This window comes from Eleutherodactylus coqui, chromosome 2 (assembly GCF_035609145.1).
Source record: "Eleutherodactylus coqui strain aEleCoq1 chromosome 2, aEleCoq1.hap1, whole genome shotgun sequence".
Taxonomy (NCBI): Eukaryota; Metazoa; Chordata; class Amphibia; order Anura; family Eleutherodactylidae; genus Eleutherodactylus; species Eleutherodactylus coqui.
The window spans coordinates 253,682,163-253,709,196 of NC_089838.1; the positions used below are offsets into that span (position 1 = coordinate 253,682,163).

Genomic DNA, 27,034 nt, shown 5'->3' on the forward strand with positions numbered 1-27,034 from the left:
TGAGGTCGATTTCCCTGGTTTGGGGATGGTGACAATTGTGGCTTGTAGCATTTCTTCTGCCATCTTGCCTTGGTTCATTGAGTCGTTAAAAATGGTCGCTAGGTGTGGTGACAGGGAAAGGGAGAATTTTTTGTAATATTCATTTGATAGGCCATCCGGGCCTGGGGATTTGTGGTTTTTTAGTCCACTGATGGCTTTAGCTATTTCTGGGATAGATATTGGCGTGTTTAGGGGGCCGTTCTCTAACTTCAAAGAAGGGAGAGACACCTTCTCTAAGAATTTCTCTATAAGATCTGCTGTTGGTTGGGGGGTGTTAGAATCCTCAGCTAGATTGTATAGGTTAGCATAAAAAGTTCTAAACTGATTCGCTATCTGTTGGGGATGGGCAATTTTTATGGTAGGGTCTTTGAGTGAATTTAAGAATGGAATTTTTGCTTTAATTTATAAAGATATCTTCTAAAGATAAGATATCTTCCTTTGCTATCGGCGATTTGTTCTTTAAGGGAGAAGTTTACTGACTCTTTAAACGCGATTAATACGCCTGCATGTTTCTTTTGGGCATTAGCAAAAAAGATGTTGGGATAAAGCTTGTTTGAGGACTTGGTAGAAGAGAGATGTGTAAAATGCGTTTCTTGCAGACATAGTATATCAATGTTTGCTGACCTAGCGTCTCTCCAAACCATTGCCCTCTTGAAGGGGGTGTTTAGCCCCTTGACGTTAAGTGAGCAAACATTTAGTGACATCATGACAGATACATATATGCATTATGTGCGAGGATACCTTGGCAGCATATTTAACAGTGTAAGTAGAAACTTGAAAACTTACAACAATACAGACAGGCCTTCCGTAAAGTATAGGCGAAGGTTTGTGAGCGTTGTTCTTGGAGGTAGAGGTAGCGTACCTATCAGATGAGGTTCGGAGGAATGGTTCTTCGCTTAGATGTTTAAAGACCTGAGAACAAAAACAGTTTAAACAAAACAGTATAGCAGGTATTGAAACCTGGTACATTTGGGGGAAAGTTCGGCAAACAAGTGATGGCCTTTTTCCTTGTATTGATGGCATAAAGTTTCCAGCGTATAAGATGAATAAGATCAGGTTGGAAATGCTGCAGTTCCCTCACAGAGGTGTGGTAGGGAGAGTGCGACGGTTAGGAGCCCTCTGCGATCTTTGGGGTTTCGCTGTTTGTGAGATATCTGGCAAAGGGATGTTCCATTTCAGAAGTAGCTTTTTTCCTTCATCTGGAGAAGATATAATTTGTGTTGTGTTATCTTTGCGGATTATCAATTTGACAGGAAAGCCCCATTTGTAGGGTATTTTCGCGGTTCGCAGAGCCAGAGTTGTTTGTGAAAAGGCTTTCCTGGCTTGGATTGTACACTGAGATAAGTCCGCATATAGATGTATATTGGTGTATGGCAGGGTTAGAGGGCCAGAAGATCTGGAAGCCAACCTGAGCGCTTCCTTTACATGAAAGAAATGTATTCTGGCTATTACATCTCTAGGCGTTGTATCAGGGAGGAAGCTTGGCTTAGCTAACCTGTGCGCTCTGTCTATGATGCAGTCATGTTCGGTAGCGTTTGGAAGAAGGTGTTTTATTAGCTTGATGAGGTAGTTTGCAAGGTCGGATTGTGTTACGCTTTCCGGTATGCCTCTGAATTTCACATTATTTCTTCTGCTTCTATCTTCCAAATCAGTCAGTTTACTTTTGAGAAACTCCACTTCCTCTTCCAGAGAATAATGCGCATCAATTAGATTGTTATGAGATGATGCTATTTCTCCTATTTTATTTTCAACATGGTCTGTACGCTGTTCTAGTTCCTGTATGGACCCGCTAAATGTGTTGGAAAGAGCTTTAATGTCTTTCTGTAGCGAGCCGCGCAGGGCAAGGATCATGTTTTTGATAAAATCCTCTGATGCGGGAAGACTTGAAGAAGGGAGATCGCTTATAGGGTCTACTTTTGTTTGTAAAAGCTGGTTGCAGGTAGTGTTATGTGGGGACATATGGGGTCTCTGCTTTTCTGGGCTATTAAAAGGTGTGGATGGCTAAGATGTAGACACATTGTGCTGGGAGTGTGAGTGCTGCGACGCCATTTTGTTTTTAACTGGGACATTAATGGCGGAGCTGTCTGTATCATCACTCACCCTGCGCTGGAATGATGTCTTCTGCTGATCAGGAGGCAGCTTCTCCAAGTCGATCGCTAGGTGTTCTTCTCCGCTTGAAATGCCTGCAATGTCTCCCTCTGTTCCGGCGGCAGCATCGGAGCTTGCGGACCTCGGGGAGCTCTCCCTCACTGTTGGCTCAGTCTGTCCCGAGCCGCGGGAGGAGAAGAAGTCAGAGACCTTCTGTAACGGCGCTTTAGCTGACTTTCTCTTCGGCATGATGCCCAGGGAAGCCTCCGAGAAAGATTTGTAGGTATCTGAGCCGCTGGTGATGCTTTAAAGTAGCTTTAAAGGCTATCGGAGAGCGGAGCACAGGCTTATGCTTCCAGCTCTGCTCGCGTCCAGGCCACGCCCCCCACACAAACTTTTTTGACCTAGGGGAACCACTGTGCCTCCATTCCTTAGACTGTTCCTTTGGCTCTCGATCATAACAGTAGATCCATGTCTCATCACCACTTACCAGTTTGTCCAGGAAATCTGATTAATGTCTTGCAAAATGCTCCAAAACAGCTACCAATGTCTCCTCATGTCTCCTCATCTGTTCAGTTGTCAAAAATTTCAGGATCCACTTGGCTGTAAGCTTTCTCATTCCCAAGTCATTTTGGATAATGGCACCAACTCTCTTACGTGATATCCCCAGATATGTAGCAATACTTTTGGCTGATATTCGGTGGTCCTCCATGATCATGTCATGGATGGCTTTCACATTTGCAGGCAAGGAGATGGAGACAGGCCTTCCACTGAGTTTCTCACTTTCAACACCGAAATGGCCAGTTTTAAAATTTACAACCCAATGTTTATCTGTTGTGCTGGCGCACAAGCCGGCAGCCACCTCTGTCTTTATGCGCAGAGTGGGGTCGGCAGCAGGAAGGCCACACCGGCTGTAAAGCTCCTTTGCTGGCGGTGCCGCCCGACAAGCGCCTCCCTCTCCTCCCCACATCGAACTGACAGCCGCCAGCCCCAGACTGCAGGCTCTGACTGTGGGGAGACAACAGCGCCGCGGGACACTGACTGACATGCCTCCCCCGCACACAGGTGTAGGACACCACGGAGGCAACTGCGTCAGGGGACTTTTGATTTAAGATAACTTTTTCAGATTTTTCTGACCAGAGATTAATTCTTTTAGAAAAATTCATTCCCTGAGCTTTTTTTCACACATGTAAGACATGTCCTGATAAGCTCCTAAATTGTACAACCAAACCAGAAGGACCACTCCTGACCATATCCTCAACCTGCATTCCAGAACTAGAGAGTAGGCATGAATATCCACAAAGTAGTGCGATATTCTCTGACCTGCAGCTCTCTATCATCTGGGAAATTTCAGCATTCAGTATGTCCTGATGGCTTTTGCATAAATAACTTCACCAGAGCAGTAGAACCACTCCTACCCGTACCCTCAACATGAGTTTTATTATGGCTTGTGGGCCATGCCAAATCGGGACACAGTATCAGCCCCAGCCCATATAATCCACAGTGACATTCTCGTGTTGGGCGCCAACATGAGCGCTTCTCTGCTGATGAATGGATGGATTGGTCGAATGTGAGGCGTGTGTTCCAGCCAGCCAATCAGCTCTTGTATGTACACATTTATTCCAGCTCCTCCTCAAAAAGTATGGTTCTTCTTCTACTATGAAGTTGTTTCTGGTTAAGTTGGTGGCTCCTGTCTTGTTTCACTGTCAGATAAGAATTTTGGTGTTAAGGATATTTGGGGTAACTAATTGCTATTTTTGCATTAATCTGGTTAATTACATGCTTGCTAACATCTACACTGTATATATTGTTACTTATTGCGGCAAACATTATCCTGTTGTCCAACTTGGGAGAGTCAGGATTGCTCTTATCAGGGCGAGTGCTCCGCTTTTATGTAGGGTCTCATCGCATTAGAGGGTTAGGATCAGATTTCACATTCCTCTGTTTTTGGTTTCATTATAAATACTTTGTGTTCTCCATGTTAGTATATTGTGTGCATATCCATCCTTTTAGAGCAAATTACATCCTATCCGGACAAGATGTTTTGAGTCCAGCTTGGCTTTAAAAAATTTCCAGGCTTAACCCTTTGCAATGCAATTGTGGATTCAGGGTTTCCTAGGGGGCTTTCTCTTTCTGCCATTATACAATGGCGCCAAATGCTGGCTAGAGACAGTACTGTGGTACGGGACATGCTGGAGAGACCCCCGAGAACAGAGCGGTCAGTAATATACAGTAAGAATACCCTGCCGGACGTCTTACGATGTCGGAGCTGTACAGCCTTCAATCAGAATGTCTTCAGATGTCAGGACATGGATTGGAATGGGTTAATGTTCCACTGAACTGTGCCATTGGTTAGTTAGTGCTTCACAGTAAAGCGGGCATTACAGAGGAGCAAAACTTTGAAAATCGGCTTTGTCTATGTCTCATTGAAGATCAAATCACTAGTTACAAAGTGCTACAGATCTTTGCCCTTATGGAGGCTGAATTATGTATCCATATTTTAGCATTACAGTCTTCATTACCTTATTATGGCATATATGGCTCTGTAAGGTCTTCTGCAGACAAGCATGACGTAATTGTGCTCGCGAGAGCGTGATGGAATTGCGCTCTGAATGGAGCCCAATCATGTCCTCTTTTGAGCATAACCACCCTCCTTTACTGTACTTTTATGTGTTGCCAGGCATGTTCACATTGGCGCGGGACAACCACGCTATGTTTGAACAGGTGAAACAGCCTGATTAGTAGACGGGCTAGCCTATTCAGTAGGCGGGACAGCCGAATAAGTAGGTAGGCCAGCCGACTTAGTAAGTGGGGCAGCCGACTCAGTAGACAGGCTAGCCGACTTAGTAGGCTCGCCAGCCTAATTAGTCCCCAATGTTATCGATTAATATTGCGAAATTGCGCCGTTCAGTGTGCAATTTCATTTGGGACAAGTGCACTTTTGCACACCCTGGAGACTCCTATGGGGCCTCGGAAGCGCAAATGTGCACAAAAAATAGAGCATGTTGCAGGCAAAGAAGAATTGCTGTACTGTGGGTTATAACCGTTATGTACAATTGTGTTACGTAGTAACAACATGCGCAGTTCTACCCACTTCAGTGAACACGTATAGGCTGATAGGCTTTTACCAAGTGTTGTAAGATTTCAAAAGCAACATGAAATATAATCAAGAAAAAAACGGCATACTTCAGATGCTGAAGCAGAGAAGATCAAAGTACTTAGGAATGCTTGCCTGTTTTCCCGTATATGAAAGCTTCTTCTTAATAACTGTACATGTTCTTTCTGTCTCTGCTTACAGGAAGCAAATCTTGCATTTCCTGGATGCCGAAAGAGATATATCAGTTCTAAAAGGCACTCTGAAACCGGGAGATATTATACATTATATATTTGACCGAGACAGCACCATGAATATATCCAAGAACTTGTATGAACTTTTACCTAGAACATCCCCCTTGAAAAACAAGAACTTCAAGACGTGCGCTATTGTGGGAAACTCCGGCATTTTACTCAACAGTGGCTGTGGGAAGGAGATTGACTCACATGACTTTGTCATAAGGTAATACTGTTGGTCACCTCTTATTATACTGTACAGAGAACCTGAGTGCATGGTTTATGTGTGGGAGTAAGGCGATTCAGACATCGATACAGGGCATTATTTACAGTTAGAGTAATCAAGCTATAGACTACTATATATCACTGGTTACAAAAGGGGTGAACCTGATATGCAGCATGACATTTTTTAACCCTTTATAACTACAATTATAAGCATTTGATTGACCAATAAGAATATTCATTATAGGTTTTTGCTTAAATTTCAAGTCCTGTGTGTTTCTTTAAGGCTGCTTCCCATATATCCAGCTGTCTGGCTTTTTTAAACTCTGGCATTGTATTGAAACTCTGGAGAGAAAGTGATGCAACTAATGACAGTTTTTTTGCCATTGTTAATTGCATCCAGTGCACCAGTACTGATGCTGGATGTCACCCTTCACCTGACAGAAAAATACTGCATGCAGCATTTTTACTGTCCCAGCAATAGACATTGGACCAATGCACAAATTGCACCAAAATATCTTCAGTTGTGTCCAGATAACTGACAACTGATAAACAGTATGGGAACCCAGCCTAATGGCCCTTTTAGACAGAACGAAATGGCTGTGCACACTTTTACACTTATCTTCCACTGCTACAATGCCTTTAAAATAAAAAGCATTCATGTGTTTTAAATTTGGAGAGGGGAGTAAACTTCTGCCAGACACCTTTGGTAGTGGCTTATCTCCTATGAGAACAATAGATGGGCTCCTTCATTTCCTCAGCATCAAATGTCAGAGTCACCACACTCCCATTCATATAATATAGTTGTTCTGGTTCTACTGAAATCAGACGGTTCAGCCGACTTTGCTCTTCTGTGTATGGACACCTCTTCCATACTTGACTGAAATTTGCCTGTTGCTCTGCACTATTTTCGAATTGCTTCCACTGTTAATGAGACTAATTATTTTGATAACACTCTAATAGTTAATTGATGCTAAGATAAAGTTCTCTTTTGAATCAAGTTAATATATCTTTAAGATTGAAAAAGACCATTAGAAAAATCACCCAAGTATTAGTGAGGAACAATTAATGGGGCAGAATTTAGTGTTGTCATGCAACAAGGCAATAAATCATATTATAAGGACAATTAACAAATGTCCTTGGGAAAAGACGTTCCCAACTGAAAAGAATTAAAGACATAATCAGATGGCATACATATCTAGTGTATGCTCTCTAAGGGTGAAAAGGACTATCCATAATAATGAAACAGATGGAGGTAAATATTGATGTTACATTATGACCTTGTGGTGGGCAATGGGTATGTTGAAGGGAGTATTTGAGTGCAGCTGGGTATGTTGAAGGGAGTATTTGAGTGCAGCAGACACAGTTATAAATGCTGGAACTCAACTTTATCTCACTTAGAGGCAAACAAGCTTGGTGGTTACAATCTATATGGAGGTCTCAGGCTTAATGGTTACACATACAAGGCACAGTTCTTGGTGGTTACTCTTAACATGAGGCTAAAATGCAAGGTGGTTTCCCAAGGTAGCTTTTAAGCACGTTTACTACCAACCAGTTCCACTGTCATAACCCTATAATGAGATAGGAAAAGGGTGGAGCAAACCCAGTGTGTATGAGGGACCGGAGCCTAGTAGGATGTCTGGGAACCAGAAGCCTCAAGGAGCTGAAGAAGAAAAGTATAGATTTGCATGAAAAGTAACTTTACTAGAAGACGCTGCCGACCAGATAAATCCACCAACTGGTGGACAAAATGGAGCGAATGGAGAAACAATACTGGTAGCCCAGTGCTGCTCTCCAATGAATTTCAACAGGCAGTGGGATAAGGTTTATCCAAGTTCTCTTTTTATTGTGTAAATTAAAACCAGCAGATTTGGTCTGGTGTTTCCTGGTAGGCTCACAGCACCTTCTGGTAACACCAGCACTTTTGGGTTTATTCTGCAGCCCCAAGAAGTTATGTCTAACCCAGCTTGACAGATGAAAGGGCCTACCCCAAAATGCGTATCTGCTGGTTTTAATTGACAGAATAAAAAGAGAAGATAGCCCTTTAATGTCAGCTTAGACCTAAGGCATAGGGAAGAGTTCTTTCCTTCCCATCCCTGCTTTCGGGTTTACTTGGCCATAACCACAATATGAAGCACAGAACTCAAGTCTATATATAATAGGGACGCCAAGTTTCAGGAATAAACACTGTAGCACAGGTTACAAGTAAACAGACTGGAGTAATGCATTTTCCACATTTTAAAGTGAACATAGTCTGAATGCATAAAATATAGTGAGGACAATCATCACTCGTTTTTTTCTCTGAAAGCATGTAAAGAAAAGGAAGAAATGTCTGTATGTGCATTGTGTACTTTATTTCTGTGACGTTGTAGAGGGCCTGCGATGTCCTTATGAGAGTGAGGCCGGCTGCATAGCTTTCCACCTGTGGCCTCACTGTCTCCAACAATCTGTTTCTCTCTCTCACTGGAAACCACCCAATGTAAATCAAATGTAACATCACCCATTGATACTGATTGGGTGGGGATCACTCAGTTGATATATTTACACACCATAAACTGAATCTAAGAGGAGTCCATACAGAGAAATGTGGATGAGTATGAATGAATCAAACACATTGTTGGAGTCAGTGAGGCCACAGCTGGAAAGCCATGCAGCTGGCCCCATTGGCATGAGAACATAGAGAGTCCACTTTAAAGACCTATCACATAATAAAATCAGTGGTGCTGGCTGCATGCCTCTGCAGTCACAGCCTTGCTGACTATAACCCCTTTTTTTCATACTCATCACCTTCCTTCACCTGGATGGGTTGTTCTTAGGTCCATTTCGGCTCTCAAATTATTAATTGGGCACTTCCTGACCCTCACTATCAATGGATGACGTTTTACTTAATTGACAGTCCAATGTTACCTATTGAGAAGGAGTGATGAGGACTGCCCACTTTACACGTTTACAGCACCAGGAGCCTGACCTAAAAACAGCCAGTCTGGGTGAAGGAAGGTGAGTATGAAAAAAAAACTGAATACAATCAGTGGGGTTGTGCTGCAAAGCTATGCAGAAATCCCCCGCTGCTTGTATCCCCAAATGGTTTTCCAGGATGGGACAATTAATGGCCTATCAGCTGCTGTTTGCCACTTTGGACCCTACTGGCCAAATATTTGCCAGAGCCACTGTTCTAGTGTAAAGGAATCAGAAGCACACAGCTCTGTACATTATGCAGTGGCCCAGGATTGTGTTTTAAGTAAAGATCCCATTCAAGTGAGTGGAAACTGTGCCTGCAATAGGTCATTCATTGTCCCGTTCTGGATAACACCTCTACAAACAGTTAAATGCAAATCAAACATTTTGTGGTATCTGTAGACCTGTGTGCAAGAACAGCCAGGATGCTCTGGGAATGCCAAAGTGGTAGGGGCAGTGTGTGGGCACAGGTGACATCGAAGATTATGCTGCCCATATCTCGCATGGGACAATAAATGCAATAATTGTGTGCCTTCTGTATGTAGTCAGAATAGTGTGGGGTACAGTAAATAGTGACACAATTCGTAAGCTATAGATTGGAACCACTGAAGACTGCCGAGTACAAGGAGCAGGGAAGCAGTGGTGTCCATTAACTTACAAGAGTATACGCCTGGGGACTATAAGCGGCAGACAGCATGATAAGCAGAGATATAATAAAGGGATCTATGTACAGCCTAAGTGAACCCAATGCCAATACCACCGCCATCTCTGTGTGTAGGCAGAAAGCCAAATATTAAATAAAAGTTTTGCTGTGTTTGCAGTTCTCTTACTTGCCATTAAAGAGAACTTTCCTTATGCAACACCCTCCTGACTGGTTGGAACATGGCCCGGTCATGTTAGAAAGGGGCATACCCAACACATACAGCAAGAAAGAGCTACATGTGAAATATAACATGAGTGATATCCTGGGCATACCCCACAAGCTCTACACCAACTTCTTTCCAATCTTCAATTAGCCACAGTGCAAAGATCAGACTATATGAACATCAGTGATATAATATGAGAGCACACCTTGTATAGTACTAAATGAGCTTCATTTACCTACAGCAGGAAAACCCATTAATAAACCACAGTAATAATTTGTTTCTGAAACCCCAGCAAAATGTGTTTACCCAATAGATTTGTCCTTTTCTCCGTCTGCATTTTTAAAACAACCCTTCATATTCTTGCGCCTCAAAACATTTTTTTTTAATTAAAATTGTAATTAGTAATAACATTTCATACTTCTGCCTTATATCAATTACGTAGGTGGGTTTATTAGTGTATATGTCCTAGATGAAATCTACTTAGAAGAGCAGAAAAAGTGATGACTGAATTATAGGAGATGATATAACTATTTGTGTCCTGGGAAGATGGAGGATGAATACTACTCAATATTTGTACACTAATCCACTAAGTGCTAATTAAGCAGTATTACTTTTCAGCAGCAGCCTTGGCACCGGCATGTCTTTCGATCTTGAATAGAGACGTGTTTTTGCAAAGAAGCGTATTTGCTGGAAACTTGTATGATTGTTTGGCATTAAACCATAGGTCTGTTAGTCAAATTGTCTGCAAATGCCATAAAATAAAATTGCATCAGATCCAAATTGGCCTTCATGGGCTGCATTGTGTTCATCCTATAGAACACTATCAGTTAACTAACACCATTATTGCAGTGAGAAAGTATATGATCACTTGCATTCATGGGTCGTAGTACTCGCTGCCTCAGTTCCATTGTTTTTGAAAACAAATATAATGCGGAGGGCATGTGGCCAAGAAACAGTGAAGCCCAACTGACAGTTCTCAAGTGCCTGGCGTGTGGTTATATACTTACTATCTAGCACACATGTGTCAAACACAAGGCCCGCTGCCTCGTTTCATGTGGCCCGCGGCGTGCCGACGCTGCTAACCACTAAGCTATTACCAGCTGGGGTGCTGCAGCTCCCCGCTGGCATATTAACATTTTTCACAACACTTCTGCCCTATTCAGCAATTCCAGGCTGCTGGAACTGCTGAATAGGGCAGAAGTGATGTGGAAAATGTTAATATGTGAGCGGAGGGGAAGCAGCGCAGACAGCAAGGAGGAGGTAAGTATGTGGTTTAGGGGGGCTAATGGTGGCTGCTGGGGGGGAGTTAATATGGTGGCTGCTGGGGGGGGGGTTAATGCTTGCTGCTGGGGGGGGTTAATGGTTGCTGCTGGGGGGGTGTTAATGGTGTTAATGGTTGCTGCTGGGGGGGGGTTAATGGTGGCTGCTGAGAGGGGGGGTTAATGGTGGCTGCTGAGAGGGGGGGGTTAATGGTGGCTGCTGAGAGGGGGGGGTTAATGGTGGCTGCTGAGAGGGGGGGTTAATGGTGGCTGCTGAGAGGGGGGGTTAATGGTGGCTGCTGAGAGGGGGGGTTAATGGTGGCTGCTGAGAGGGGGGGTTAATGGTGGCTGCTGAGAGGGGGGTTAATGGTGGCTGCTGAGGGGGGGGGTTAATGGTGGCTGCTGAGAGGGGGGGTTAATGGTCGCTGCTGAGAGGGGGGGGTTAATGGTCGCTGCTGAGAGGGGGGGGTTAATGGTGGTTGCTGAGAGGGGGGGTTAATGGTGGCTGCTGAGAGGGGGGGGTTAATGGTGGCTGCTGAGATGGGGGGTTAATGGTGGCTGCTGAGATGGGGGGTTAATGGTGGCTGCTGAGAGGGGGGGTTAATGGTGGCTATGGGGGGGTTAATGGTGGCTGCTGGAGGAGGGGGGTTAATGGTGGCTGCTGGAGGAGAGGGGTTAATGGTGGCTGCTGGAGGAGGGGGGTTAATGGTGGCTGCTGAGAGGGGGGGTTAATGGTGGCTGCTGAGGGGGGGGTTAATGGTGGCTGCTGGGGGGGTCACTATTAGGGCTTGTTCACATGGGTATTTCGGTAGCACAAATACGCTGTGTATTTGCGCAATCAAAAATTGCTAATGCCTGCATATTTGGGCACGGAAAAAAGAACGCAGATGGGCCCACTGAGATGGTGCCCAAATATGCAGTGAATACATAGGTTTCCTGCGCATTCACCACATATTTACATGGCCCATTCACTTCAATGGCCTATTGGGGTGCGTAGTACGCAACAAAATAGGTCATGCTGTGTGAAAATGTACATCATGTGAATGAACTCACTGAAATCAATGGCTTCTATTCACTGCATATTACGTACACAAATACGCTTGTGTGAACAAGCCCTTACTATACTGTCTTACAATCGGCCCTTTGAAGGTCACCATAAGCCCGATGTGGCCCTCGGTGAAAATGAGTTTGACACCCCTGATCTAGCAGGAACATTGCCCTCCTCAGGTTAATGATGGAGCAGAGGTGTGTATGTATATAGAATCATAGAATAGAATCATAGAATGGTAGAGTTGGAAGGGACCTCCAGGGTCATCTGGTCCAACCCCCTGCTCAGTGCAGGATTCACTAAATCATCCCAGACAGATATTTGTCCAGCCTTTGTTTGAGCACTTCCATTGAAGGAGAACTCACCACCTCCTGTGGTAACCTGTTCCACTCATTGATCACCCTCACTGTCAGAAAGTTTTTTCTAATATCTAATTTGTGTCTCCTCCCTTTCAGTTTAATCCCATTGCTTCTAGTCTTTCCTTGTGCAAATGGGAATAGTCTTCTCCTTCACTGCCTCATACTCAAATGAATAGATTCTTCAGCCTGTACAAGAATTAAGCCAAACATTATTCATTTTTAAATATTTTGGATTAGAAACTTATATGTAAAATTTGAGATACATATCCTATGAGGACATGATTTGCAGACCACTCACCATCCTGGTAACTCTTTTCTGAACTAGCTTCAGTTTGTCTAAGTTATTTTTAAAGTTGGGTGCCAAGAACATTTGCAGACCGCTCATCATCTTAGTAACTCTACTCTGAATTTGTTCTGGTTTGTCAATGTCTTTTTTAAATCTGGGTGTCCAAAACTGAACATAATATTTCAGATGAGGTCTGACTACGGAAGAGTAGAGGGGGATGATTACCTCACGTGATCTAGACTTCGTGCTTCCCTTAATACATCCCAGAATTGTGTTTGCCTTTTTGGCTGCTGCCTCACATTGTTGACTCATGTTCAGTCTATGATCTATTAGTATACCCATGTCTTTTACACATGTGCTGCTTAGCCCAATTCTTCCCATTCTGTATGTGCTTTTTCATTTTTCTTGCTTAGATGTAGGACTTTGCATTTATCCTTGTTAAATACAATTCTCTTAGTCGCTGCCGACTGTTCAAGCTTTTCTAGATCTTTTTGAATACTCTCTCTTCCCTAGTGTTAACTATCCCTCCTAGCTTTGATAGTTTTCCCTCAATTCCCTCACCCAGATCATTTATAAAATGTTGAACAACACCAGGCCTAGGACAAAGCCTTGTGGTACCCCCATTGATACATTCTTCCACTTGGATGTACAGCCATTTATGACCACTCTTTGAGTACGATCACTCAGCCAGTTGTGAATCCACCTAACAGTTGCCTTGTCAATCCCATATTTGGTCATTTTTTCAATAAGTATGGTATGAGAAACTTTATCAAATGCTTTACTAAAGTCAAGATATACTATATCCACTGCATTTTCCTGATCAACCCAGTCGGTGATTCTGTCATAGAAGGAAATTAGATTTGTCTGGCCTGACTTGTTTGTTACAAACCCATGCTGGCTCTGGTTAATTTCTCCATTTTTATCCAAGTACTTGCATACATGCTGTTTAATAATTTGTTCAAATATCTTTCCCGGTATAGAAGTCAGGCTCACAGGCCTGTAGTTTCCTGAATCCACCTTCTTCCCTTTTTTGAAGATAGGGAAAACATTTGCCCTTTTCCAATCTTCTGGGACTTCTCCTGTTCTCCAGGAATTTTCAAAGATTATGGCAAGTGGCTCAGCTATTACCTCTGCTGCTTCCTTTAGTATCCTAGGATGTAATTCATCTGGACCTTGAGACTTGAATTCATTTAAGTTATTTATGTGTTCTCTCAACAACTCTCTGCTTTTAAATAGCCTGCATTCTTTTATTTCCCCAATAGCACAGGGAAGATTAGTTGATGTTCCATCTACTTTCTTCCCTGTGCTATTTTCCCTAAGAAAACAGATACGAAATAGAAATTTAAAAGTTCGGCCTTCTCAACATCATTCTTAACCAATTCACCATTTTTATCCTGTAAGCATCCAATAGGATCTTTGACTTTTCTTTTGCTTTTGACATACCGTATATACCGGCGTATAAGGCGACGGGGCGTATAAGACGACCCCCCAACTGTCACCTTATACGCCGGTATTCAGTGGAGAAAAAAAAAAAAATTCATTACTCACCTGCCCCGGTGTTCTGTCGCGCTCCGGCAGGATGTCGCTCGCTCCGGCAGGCTGTCGCTCGCTCCTCGTCCCGGCGCAGCATAGCTTTCTGAATGCGGGGCTTGAAATCCCCGCTTCCAGAAAGCTAATACACACGCCGGCAGCCATGACAGCATTGAATGGCTGTGATTGGCTGAAGCCACGTGTGCTTTAGCCAATCACACTATTCAATGACATCATTGAATGGGTGTGATTCAGCCAATCACAGCCATTCAATGCTGTCATGGCTGCCGGCGTGTGTATTAGCTTTCTGGAAGCGGGGATTTCAAGCCCCGCATTCAGAAAGCTATGCTGCGCCGGGACGAGGAGCGAGCGACAGCCTGCCGGAGCGCGACAGAACACCGGGGGAGGTGAGTAATGAATTTTTTTTTTTTTACACTTTTTTTTTTTTTGAATTACCGGCGTATAAGACGACCCCCGACTGCAGAGCAGATTTTTCGGGGTTCAAAAGTCGTCTTATACGCCGGTATATACGGTACCCCAAATCCTTTTTTATTGCTTTTGGCCTCTGTTGCAATCCTCAATTCGTTATTAGCTTTAGCTTTTCTGACACTTGCCCTTTATATAGGCCTAGCACTTTTTCCAGACAAGGGTCACAACTCAAGCCCCCATAATGTGTTGGGTTGATTGCCAATGTTCTAAAGGGTCATATGCCTATATGGAAAGCACACATATAGTGGATGAAAGACACCATGTGGTCGTCACTCAAAAAAACATCAGGCTCATTAAAATCTTTTTGAAAACATACAGAATTTCTCATCAGCTGATCATAAAACTCCCAGCATCTTTACGCTCAACAGGTGTCCAAAACAGAACAGAAAATTATACATCTGATAGTCTTATGGAGTACAAAGCCATTGAACCACTGTGGCACGGAGAGACTGTCTTCAAAGTCTGGAGGCATTAGCATTGTGATTTCAAAGATCCCTATTAAAGGAAATCTGAATTCAAATAACACTCTGTTTGCATTAATGTGAGGAGAGAACAGCTCATTTGATTAATAACGGAGTAGGCGAGCCTGGTTTGATCCTTTTGTCACCTCCTTGTGACTTTGGACAACTCATTATGTCTGGGAGCTTTAGGCATTGCAAATTACATCATAAGATGCATGGAACAGAAGTTCAGAGGACTTGAATAAAAAATTTACTTGGTGTCAAGAACAGTCTTTGAATTATTACAAAGATTTCACAGGCAAATCTTGACTCCGGCCAAGAACCTTATAAGACTTGTTTGTAGAAGTTTACATTAGATAAAATAGTCAAGTTTTACGTATAAACCTCTTGGGAGTTGGATTGCCCTGAACTCAAGAGCTGCAAATAGTTTATATTTGCCAATTATTGAATATCAATATAAAATTAAATTGAAAAGGGTACACCAAAAAATACTCTGCATGGTGTTTGACAGCGTGATTTGGGACCACCACGAGGAAACTGTTCTGAGGGCCAAAGCTAAAGAGTACATGTACATGTCCTACATTATGCGGGTATCATTAGAAATGGCTATATCTTTGATCAATAGGTTATTTGTAAATCAATCCTAAAAAATCTATTCATGGCAGCAGTTAATGGAATTCAAAATCAAATAGGGTTGTCTTGTGCTGGACCTTTAAAGCCTATTATTGTGTCAGAACCTGTGGCCACTAAATGGTCTTCTGGTCCTCTGGTGGACTAGTCTGAACCTCATCTGGAGTATGTCCATAGTTAAAGAGCCTTAGAGTAGAGATTAGATAACATTGCCTTATATATACATTTATATTTGTGTCTTTATTTAATAGTGTCCTTATTCCAGGGTGCTGTATATATGGAAAGCTAGGGGTTAAGTTTATATCATAGGATAAAAGCAAATACAAAACGCATGAACTAAATGCTGTTATAGATTTACATAGAGGGTGAGAGGACCCTGCCCATAAGGGCTTACCATCTACAAGGGAAGGGGAAAGGAAACAATAGATGAGGATAAAAACTGCTCACATGGTAGTCTAGTGGTAGTAGGATTATTTTAGACTTTTTTAGGAGCTGGGTTTTCAAGTTGCTTTTAGAGGTTTCAAAGGTGGGTGAAAGTTAGATTTGTTGGGGTAACGAGTTCTGGAGTATAGGTGATGCACGGGAGAAATCTTGGAGAAGGTTCCGTGAAGAGCAGACTAGAGGAGAGCTGAAAGCTGAGTCTTGTGAGGACTGGAGATTACATCTGGAGAGGTATCAGGAGGTCAGAGATGTATGTAAAGGTTGTGGACAGCCTTGTATGTCATTATTAATACTTTGACCTGAATTTGATGTGTAGTAGGTAGTCAGTAAAAGGACTGGCAGAGTGGAGAGGCAGAGAAGTATTGATTAGAGAGGTGGATTAGCTGGGCAGAAAAGTTGGGGATGGATGCAAAGGGGTGCAGGAGGGTTAGATGGGATGTCACAGAGAAGGATGGTGCAGTAGACTGGACTTATGTTCAGTTTGTGATCTATCTGTATACTCAAGTCTTTTTCACATCTTCTGCTGCTTAGCCCAATTGCTCCCAGCACATACAGAATGGAAGGAATTAAGCTGAACAGCAGCACATGTAAAAACAGGTTGCCACAGGAGGTGGAGTCCTCCTTCAATGAAAGTGTTCAAACGAAGGCTGGACAGACATCTGTCTGGACGATTTAATGAATCCTGCACTGAGCAGTGGGTTGGCCCCGATGACCCTGGAGGTCCCTTCCAACTCTATCATTCTATGAGTAGTCATTATAAAGCATATATCTGTAAATATCCAGCCCCTTCCATTAATTCAGCGATTCTACAAATTGCAGCATTCTTGTTATTTTTTAATATTTTCATTAATTACATTGCTACAATTCATGCTATATCACTGGTAAACAGTAATAGTTTGGAGCCTAGCCCTATCTTTCTCCTATTTTATTTTAGAAAGGGTTTCAACATATTTTAAAGCAGTAGACATGAAAGAACAATATTAGCATGATCAGACTTAAAAAGAGTAAAAGGGTCTTGTCTTGTGTCATTTGTGATTTCCCAATAAGGCTACATTGCATTTACTTAGTTGAGGTGCAGTCAGCCCTGCTGTATTTGACCCATTGGGTTTTATATTATTTTTATTTCTATCATTCTTTTTATAGATGTAATTTGGCACCAGTTGAAGAATATGCAAGAGATGTGGGTATTAAGACGCATTTGGTAACTATGAACCCTTCTGTGGTGCAACGTGCATTTGAGGACCTTGTGAATGACACTTGGAAGGACAAATTTTTGCAGCGTTTGAAAAGCTTGAATGAAAGCATCTTATGGATTCCAGCATTCATGGCTAAAGGAGGAGAGGAGCGAGTGGAATGGGTTAATGACCTTATTATAAAACATCACATTAATGTACACACAGCGTACCCTTCTCTACGACTCCTCCATGCTGTCAGAGGGTAAGTTTCCTACAAGCGGTCAAAGTTTGTGTAGTTCTGTAATGTTGATTGTTTCTCTCGCGGTTCATTCTGTAGGTTGTAATATCACACGCAGCACAGACAAACCTCACAATACAAAAAAACTATCTTGAAAGTAATTGTTAACATTAAGGGCTCCTTCACACGAGCGTATTCTAAATGCACATGCTTCGGCGCAACATATTTACGTTATGAACTAGGTTGATTTGCGCACGTATCTGTGTATTCGAATGTACTTTTTGCACACACAGGCCATGTTCATTTGCGCACAGTGGCAAACACGCCCCGATTTAAATGGCTATTTAGCCTAATGAGGTCCAAATGTATTCAACCTTGAAATACAAGGGTTAACTGTCGTAGCAGGCCTGCTTCAAACACTGGGGCCAAATCCGCACCATTTAGGTCTGGATTTGGCAACTGCAGTTTTCCAGCGTAATTGCTGCCGGTCTTACGTTGCAGAATGCTCACAGTGATTACGATATATCTGAAGGGGGCCTAAAGGGTAACATTAAAGGAGTTGGACCGTCTAGACAACCCCTTCTCTAATGAGGACCAGCTGTAGATGATCAGTGGGGAAAGCTGTAGATATCTGCACATACCGTATCTGCTGCATGGTGCCTATTCAACTTAATGGGTAGCTATGGTTAATAGAGGGGGTTCCTGAGCAAGGTACCACCCTTTGTAATATCCAGATTTCCTAATAGGACAGTGTCGTTGCAATTAAAGGGCTTGCTGCAAGTTTTACTCTTATGTTCAATTCACAGAATAGGGGATAAGCATCTGAGCAGTAGGGGCTCGACTGTTGGGACCCTTACTGATCATGAAAACAAAAGAACGGTGCAGCAGTTGAGCAAGCATGCTGCCACCCCATTCATCTCTATTGGACTGCTAAAGATTGCCAAGCCCTGTGCTCTGCTTCTCTTTGGCAGTCCCATTTAACCACTGCTCAATTTTTGTATGTACGGACACAGGACTCCCATTCTAATGATCAATGGGGCTCCCAGTGGTTGGAGCCTTACCGATCAGACATGTATTCTCTATCATGTGGCTAGCAAGTAAGTTTAAAACTTTGGATAACCACTTTAAAGGGGTTGTACCAAAATCACAAGTTATCCCCTATCCATAAGATAAGGAATAACTTGCTGATCGGTGGGGGTCTTTCCGCTTAGACCGCCCACTGATCCCAAGAACGAGGGTCTTGTGTTTCCTGTCCTTTTCACTGTGGACATATGGGCCATTTACACGGGACAATTATTGCTAAAAATGCATTCAAACGAACTGAATTGAGTGATAATCGTGCAGTGTAAATGCAAAAAGAAACCACTATTCGTTCACTTCTCGTTATTGCTGACGTTTAGTCAGCATAAAAATAATCGCTGGACCGCAGGATTCTTGTTGAGTGTAGCTGGGGTCTTTTCTTCGGCGCCATTGAAATAAATGGAGCTTTGGCTGCGCATGCTCGGCCAGCATTTCATCTATTCTGACAATCCCACAGTGACAGGCAGAGGGGGACATGGAACAACTCTTCTCGGGATCAGTGGAGGTCCTAGGGTTGAGACCCATACCGATCAGCAAGTTATCCCCTATCCTGTGGATAGGGGATGACTTGTAATTCCTGTGGATAGGGGATAACTTGTGATTCCTGTGGATAGGGGATAACTTGTGATTCTGTTACAAGCCCTTTAAGTGAAACACATCTATTATCAGTAATTACTATTCATTTTCCATATTTTGATTATAACCAAACTCATGGAAGAAACCACAAAGTCTGAATGTGAGAGAATCACATTGATTCATACTTGCTATATTATAATCCCGATTCAGTGGATACACGTTGACAGCATATTCTCTTACCATTTGTACTCATGTACAAAGCCTTGTCCCCTTCCACACATATACTAAATGTTTTTGGCTGTAGTAGTGACTGCATTTCTCACTAAATCCTTCTAATGTATGTCTTGGGTCTTCAAAGAAAACTAATGTTATTGGAAATAAGTACACCATTTAGACCACATTTCCCTGCAGGTACACAAGCGATAATGGAACTGAATCAGTTAGACTGTAAATAAACTGGAGTATAGGTTGCACGCAGATAAATGCTGAAACATTATGAACAGGTCACATAAATTGCTCTAAGTATAGAGTTTGCAAAATAAAGTCCGTGGGTTGGGATATTGTAGAATTCAATGGCTTTAGTGCCAACTCTACAGGTCAGCAATTGTTTGATTTTTGTGCATTTCTTTGAAAAATAACTAAATGCATTCATCAACAGGAACAAGAAGACCATTAATTGAGTTATTAGCTCTGTACAAAGCGAAAGCTATTTATTTTAGTACCTGTAAAAAAATAAATAAATAAAGGGTCGAAAGAAAAATAAGGTTGAGATCTTATGACTGTAACCAGCATTCCTTCATCTCTGTAGCTTTTCTGCCATAATAAGCTCCTTTTAAACAGGCACATTTCTAATCCCAGCACTGTGGCCTCAGCTGTATCTCCTGCAGATAACAGTATTCACTGTGGCCTTCCGTCAGGAGAGCGCTCTACTGTGTGCGGTGCAATGCACTGTTGAAAGTCGGTTGTTTTCATAATTGGGTCACTGAATCTCCTAGACTTATCTCCAGGAAGCTGAACCGGTCATAACGTGTGTCACATATTAGTCTTTACTGTCAAGACGAAAAATACAGATCAAGGTTTTTCGATGCACCTGCTATAGCTCAGCATGGGAGTAGAGAGCATGTCAAGGAAATAATACCACTCAGCACCAGAATAGAACATGTACAATATCCTTCTTGACAAAGGAAATCAGAGCTACACATTTGCTAAGTAGTTCTAATTCTTCTTCACGAAAGAAAATAGGTGCCAAAATGTGAAATGCATTTCCAATGATTCTATAGTGCAAGAGAAGTGAATCTCAGCAGTAAACATGAGCTTGACACTATATAGCGCTGGTAACCAAATATCCTCTGTCATTAATATAATTGATTTAATTCATGTTATTTTCAATAAAGTCAGAATTGGACGTGTGCAAAGTATTGTTTCTATTTTATACAAAATAGCCAATGGTTCATAATACTTATAAGGTCTACATACACCTTCTAGGTGCTCTTCTTAAAGGAGTTTTCCAGTGAAATACTATTGATGACCTATCATCAGGATAGGTTATCCATAGTTGATCGGCCGGGGTCCGTTGTTCTGGATGCCAACCGATCAGCTGAGCGGGCGCATGCTGTCAGGGCCGCTGTAACACAGAGGTCACCTATATTTTCTTTAATAACTAATGGCAGATGGAGAAACCTTTTCTATTTTTCTAATCTGTTCATTTTCTGATATTTTGGGCCGGCCATCTTGCCTGAGCTACACTTAAAGGAGATGTCCCGCGCCGAAACGGGTTTTTTTTTTTTTAAACCCCCCCCCCGTTCGGCGCGAGACAACCCCGATGCAGGGGTTAAAAAACCCACCCGCACAGCGCTTACCTGAATCCCGGCGGTCCGGCGTCTTCATACTCACCTGCTGAAGATGGCCGCCGGGATCCTCTGCCTTCGTGGACCGCAGCTCTTCTGTGCGGTCCACTGCCGATTCCAGCCTCCTGATTGGCTGGAATCGGCACGTGACGGGGCGGAGCTACACGGAGCCGCTCTCTGGCACGAGCGGCTCCATAGAAGACTACAGAAGACCCGGACTGCGCAAGCGCGGCTAATTTGGCCATCGGAGGCCGAAAATTAGTCGGCTCCATGGGAACGAGGACGCCAGCAACGGAACAGGTAAGTATAAAACTTTTTATAACTTCTGTATGGCTCATAATTAATGCACAATGTATATTACAAAGTGCATTATTATGGCCATACAGAAGTGTATAACCCCACTTGCTGCCTCGGGACATCTCCTTTAACAGCATTTAGAGTATTTAGAGGTCTGCTTTACAGCAGCTTCATGGGGCATTCCCAATTAATTTTGCAGAAAGGGGAGTAGACAGTCCTAATGTACCACCTCTTGTGAATGGTGGATCCTGATTTATCTACATAGAGGTGTTACCTACATAGAGGTGTTACCTCTCAGTGTAATCCTGCCTGTGATGTTAGTGAGATGTCTGCTTCAAAGTTTTCTTTACAGATCAGGAAGTGACAAACTATTATTTAGTCTGTATTGTCACTGTGAAAAATGCAGGAGTTTAGGATTTTTTAAAATACCAATTGTGAGTAAAAATAAAAAATCACCCGAAATTCTTTAACAATATGTGTAACGCAAAAATGTGATTTTTTTTTTTTTTCTGGTGACATCTTCCTTTTAATTTCCAGAAATCTTCAGCAACTCTGTTGCACCTTTTTAAATTCCCTGGTGTCACTATATTATTTTTTGAGCGGTGCTAAGTGACCACAGTTCCTTTTCCTTTATAGTTCCTTTCTAAAAATTTCATTTAGGTCAACAATTTACTTTTGGACGCTTTCCTGGAGGATAATTGCTTGCTCAGTAGACTTTAGAAAGCAGTGTTTTATAGTAATGTGAAGAAGCACATAAATGTAGTATTAAGGTCTAATCGACCCTGAAAAAAGGTACATGAGTTTTTCTTTAACATTGACCATTTGAAGTGGAAATCAAATTATACTGTGGTCACCGTGCACTTATGTATTGGGGAACATGAACAGAATAATGTTTTAACTTTAACTGAAATATATAATTTGGATTAAGTCTGTGGCTTCACTGATTGCTATAAGACATATCCTTCAACATAACTCATAAGTGATCGCACCCAGTGCTAAAACCTGCGCTGACCAAGCAACATATACGTTTTGAGCCATGACCCCAGTAGATAATATCTCAATGATGACTTGAGGAAACCAAAATAAATGACTCTTGGTCTTAAAACACAGCTAATTCCTGTATAAGTGGACTGGAACAGTTGTCGCTGGGACAACCTGTCAGGTATCTGCACCCAAGAGATCATCGTGTGAAAGGGCTCTTATTAGTAGAGATCCTGCGCAGTTGAGCCCCACCAATCATCTATGGATGACCCAGCCTAAGGATGGGTCATCAATACTTTAGTCCCAGAAAACTTCTTTAGGGTTAATATAGCCACAAGCATATTCAATTTAACCATTATTTTAATTATTCTTTTTTTATACTGAACATACAATCATAATCATTCACTTTGCACATGATGATTGCTAGTTAACTATACACTCATTGTCAAAAGAACTCAAGCACCTAGAAGGAGTTGTCACAGTCAAATGAAACTTTCTATGTGTGATTGTAACATGGATATAAATGATTACAATACTGAAGCAAAAGTATAATTTATTGCAGAAAACTGAACACTTGAAAGGAGGCTCTAGCACCCTGTTTTACCGCCTCTAGCTTGGATACAAGATGTGATACAGGCGGGCATGGAGGCTCTAGTATCCTGTTGTACCGCCTCTAGCTTGGATGCAAGATGTGATACAGGCAGGCATGGAGGCTCTAGTACCCTGTTGTACCACCTCTAGCGTGGATGCAAGATGTGATATGGATGGGCATGGAGGCTCTGGTACCTTGTTGTACCGCCTCTAGCTTGGATACAAGATGTGATACGGGGGGCATAGAGGCTCTAGTACCCTGTTGTATTGCCTCTAGCTTGGATGCAAGATGTGATACAGGTGGGCATGGAGGCTCTAGTACCCCGTTGTACCACCTCTAGCTTGGATATTAGATGTGATACAGACGGGTATTGAGGCTCTAGTACCTTGTTGTACCTCCTTTAGCTTGGATACAGGATGTGATACGGGCAGGCATAGAAGCTCTAGTGCCCTTTTGTACTGCCTCTAGCTTGGATGCAAGATGTAATACAGGCGGGCATAGAGGCTCTAGTACCCTGTTGTACAGACTCTAGCTTGGATGCAAGATGTGATACGGCAACCATGGAAGCTCTAGTACCCTGTTGTACAGCCTCAAGCTTGAATGCAAGATGTGATACGGTGGCTGTGGAAGCTCTAGTACCCTGTTGTACAGCCTCTAACTTGAATGCAATATGTGATACAGGCATGTATAGAGGCATTCAAATTCCATATGACATTCTGTGTCATGTCAGTCCATACTTACTCTAACTGAGCCTCTAGATCATGCAAACCTGTAGGCTGTCAAATTTGGCTTTCCAGATGGTCCTATACATGTTCTATAGGCGACAAATCTGCTGATCGTGAGGGCCATGGAAGTGTGACAATGTTGGGGAGGCATTCCTGTGACACCCTTGTGTGTGCAGCCAAGCATTATCCTGCTGGTAGATGCCTCTTGGGAGCCCTGCCATGAGAGACAACACATATGACTGCAGGATGTCCTGAACATACTGCAAAACTGTCATTGTCCTTCGTACCACTACTAGGGGTGACCAACTGTTGTATACGATGACCCTCAAACAATCACACCAACATTGGGGACAGTATGCTGCTCCATAGTAAAGGCAAGATTGAGGAGGTCAGCCCTAGGTCTCCAAATATAAACAAGGCCATCATCATTGCCCAAACTAACTCGGATTCATCCCTGAATACAACCCAGTTCAACTCTGTAGCAGTCCAATTTCATCATTCACTGCAAACAGAGACAATGGTGGGTGAGTGACAAAGGCAATACATGTAATGGGCACCATAAGACCAGATGTCCTTCATCCAAGCACCTGGAAATGGTTCTGAGAGACACTGGAGCCCGTAACAATGGTGTCACCTGTCTCTGTGTGGCAGACAATGAAACAGTTGCAGTTGCTCATGCTTGTTGAACGATCAAACAATACTCTCTACTGTTCGTCTATTGAGGGCATTCTGAGCCTTGTGTGTGTGCCCTCATGCATCCACTGCTCCCAACACCACCTAACAATCTAGTTAGAATGGCCCAGGTGGCAGGCAATTCGTTGAATCGACCATCTGGCTTCTTGTATCCCAGTAATATGCAGCATCTCAAACTCTTTTTACTAAGCGAAATATCTTCAATTGCATCGTAGGGTCATGTCTAGTGGCCAACAAGCTCTACACAAGTGGAAAAAGAGGTTCACTGAACACAGCCTCTGAGAGCCTTTTTATGGGCCGAGGGTGGAACTTATGTAACAAGACCATTCAGCTAATTAGACTACAACTCTAATCATTTGTATAGCTGCCTGACATGTAACTACGTGCCAAGTTTTGTAGCAAAATGACAACTCCTTCTAGGGGATGGATTTTTTTTACAATGAGTCTATTATATCTATTTGAAGTATATTCCATATTTATCTAGTTATCTTTCCTTGCTGTCGACTAAAATGAAATGCTTCAAGTTGACTGTTGACTGCTTGTCTAGTTTTGCCATGCGTAATGCAGACAATTTCATTATGTTCCTTCAAATAACTATGCAAGGAAACTCATCAATTATTTTTGAATGTTGCCATTAATAATTGATCTATTGATATACATAACACTTTGGAGGCCTATCTGCAGCCTACCGGCCTGTAGGGCTAGTCCATTTTAGCCCTTTTCATTGTAATTGAATTAAATTTACTCCATAGCAGCTGCTTGCCTTCCTGTTTTCATTCTTTGCTGTCACAGTCAATTATTTACTTAACTCATCTCTGGCACACTAAGCAAGGTCTCCATATGATATGATATGCCCCTGGCTGGGACCTATTTCGCCAAATAGTTGTGATTGGCTTATCTACCTGTGCACCTGCTCGCAGAAGAGAGCAGAGTGGCCAAGCCTTGGACAGTTCTTTGTATTACAGTTAGTAATTGAAGGATTCAGTGAACCGTCCCTCGTTTCCTATTAAAACTCTAGCTATAATCTGTCTTTCATTATAAGAGAAAAGGATAAGTGTCAAGCAGCATGAGTTAAGGTATTTGGATATGTGGTGACTGATTTAATGAGGTACTTTCTGTACAAACCATACATGAAAATGTTTAATCTTCCTTGCAAAGACAGGCATTAATGATAACAGCTCTTGTGTGCCTTTTGCTTTGGAAAGTAGATAAACCAGTGATTTGTCATATGCATCCTGTCTATCTTGCTACTTAGATGCATTTGACATGCGTTTCTTATTTTTTCCTTTTGACACCATGTTTTTCCCAAGTCCCTGAGGAGCGTAGAGGCTGTAGGGTAGGGGGTAATGTCGATTGATTGGCCCATCTTCAGACTAAAGAAATTTTTAATTTTTTGCATCATTATAAATTTTGGTTTTAGTTTTAGAACCCATCTAAGCTGCAGTTCACACTCGGTGTATGAGCTGGGAAGGTGCTTGGTGCATACATTAATCACATCTAAAACGCTCATTGACATGATGGAGGCCAAAGGACATTCTTCAAGCTAGTATACATTAGTTTAACTTTGTACTGCCGTCAACTCTGCTTTTTTTTAATGTCGATGCATCCTACCGAAAAAAAAATGCTACGTAGTATGCTTTTTCTTTAACATGGATGACTATGGACTACATATGACACTGTATGCCTATGCAGGGGCATACATGAGAGGTATCTTGCAGAGGTGTATGTTTGAAATCCTCTTGATAAATTCCAAAGACGGAAGACTCAAACATTTTGAAAAGAACCTTAGAATTTACCTCTTTAAAAAAAGCTGGTGCTCTTGAACATTTCCTTAAAGTATGATATATACTGTAAGCTTTCATTCCAAGGTTCTTCCACTTGTATGTACAGATAGTGATCCAAACAATGGAAATAATGATAAATAAATATATATATTTATAGGAATTAGAACAGGCTCACCTGGTGTGGAGCGCCCATCAGTTGACAGGTGCCCACACCATCGGTTCAAAGGTGCTTTGAATATAATCCTAGGTATAGGGTGCCTGGATCTACAGGGAGAGCCCAGGTCAACCTGGGTCGTATGAACAAGTACTAATTAAAAGAAAAAATTCCCACGCTCCGGGTGGGTATGTAATATGCAAAGTAACAACCAATATTAGATAGGAAGTCGACAACACTTACTTCGTAGAGCAGCCCGTTCAATCTTAAGGACTCCTCTTTTATTCGGGTCAGCACTGGAATCCCTAAAGGTTAAAGCTAAATCCAGGAATGGTTTTTCCAATTTATTTCATAATATGTATATGTGGCCCAGCACAGGCTTCAGTCATGATCAAGACTCAAGCAATAGAAAATGTTCTACAACGGCAGTTTTTAGGTAAATCAGGTTTTGCAGGAGTATGCCATATGGAGCACGATTATTCAGAATAATATGTGAATCTGGTTAAGGAAGGTCATTTTTATAGCAGATATTTGAATGTAGCTAGCAATAGTTTTACTGACCATATGATGGAACTAAGACAATGCTAAACTTGCATGAAAGCCACATTTCATTAACTACCTTTAAATCTCTATAGCAGAGTTGTTAAGTAGAGGAGCCTGCATTTAGTCTACTTTCAGCCAAGAATTCTTGTACTTCATTGTATTTCTTGACAGCCTTGATATCATTTGGCCATGTATTTTAGGCAGTGAACCTGTCATGTTCAGTAAGTGTTAATTTCTTTGCAAACAGCAATGTCCTACTTGTTATGAACTGATTCAGACAGTGTCCTGATCTTGTTATCTGTAATTGTGTTATCTGTAATTCCCTGCAAAACATAAATAGTTCTTG

The 27,034-nt window shown here is 42.3% G+C and overlaps 1 protein-coding gene across 1 annotated transcript in view; it reads left to right on the forward strand.

Moving 5' to 3' along the window:
- The window catches only part of ST8SIA2 (ST8 alpha-N-acetyl-neuraminide alpha-2,8-sialyltransferase 2), a 213,066-nt gene that overhangs the window by 177,460 nt on the left and 8,572 nt on the right, over positions 1-27,034 (forward strand). The window contains exons 4-5 of the mRNA XM_066592826.1: positions 5,426-5,683; positions 17,147-17,440. Of these exons, the coding sequence (XP_066448923.1) occupies positions 5,426-5,683; positions 17,147-17,440 (552 nt within the window). The remainder of the gene's footprint in view (positions 1-5,425; positions 5,684-17,146; positions 17,441-27,034) is intronic.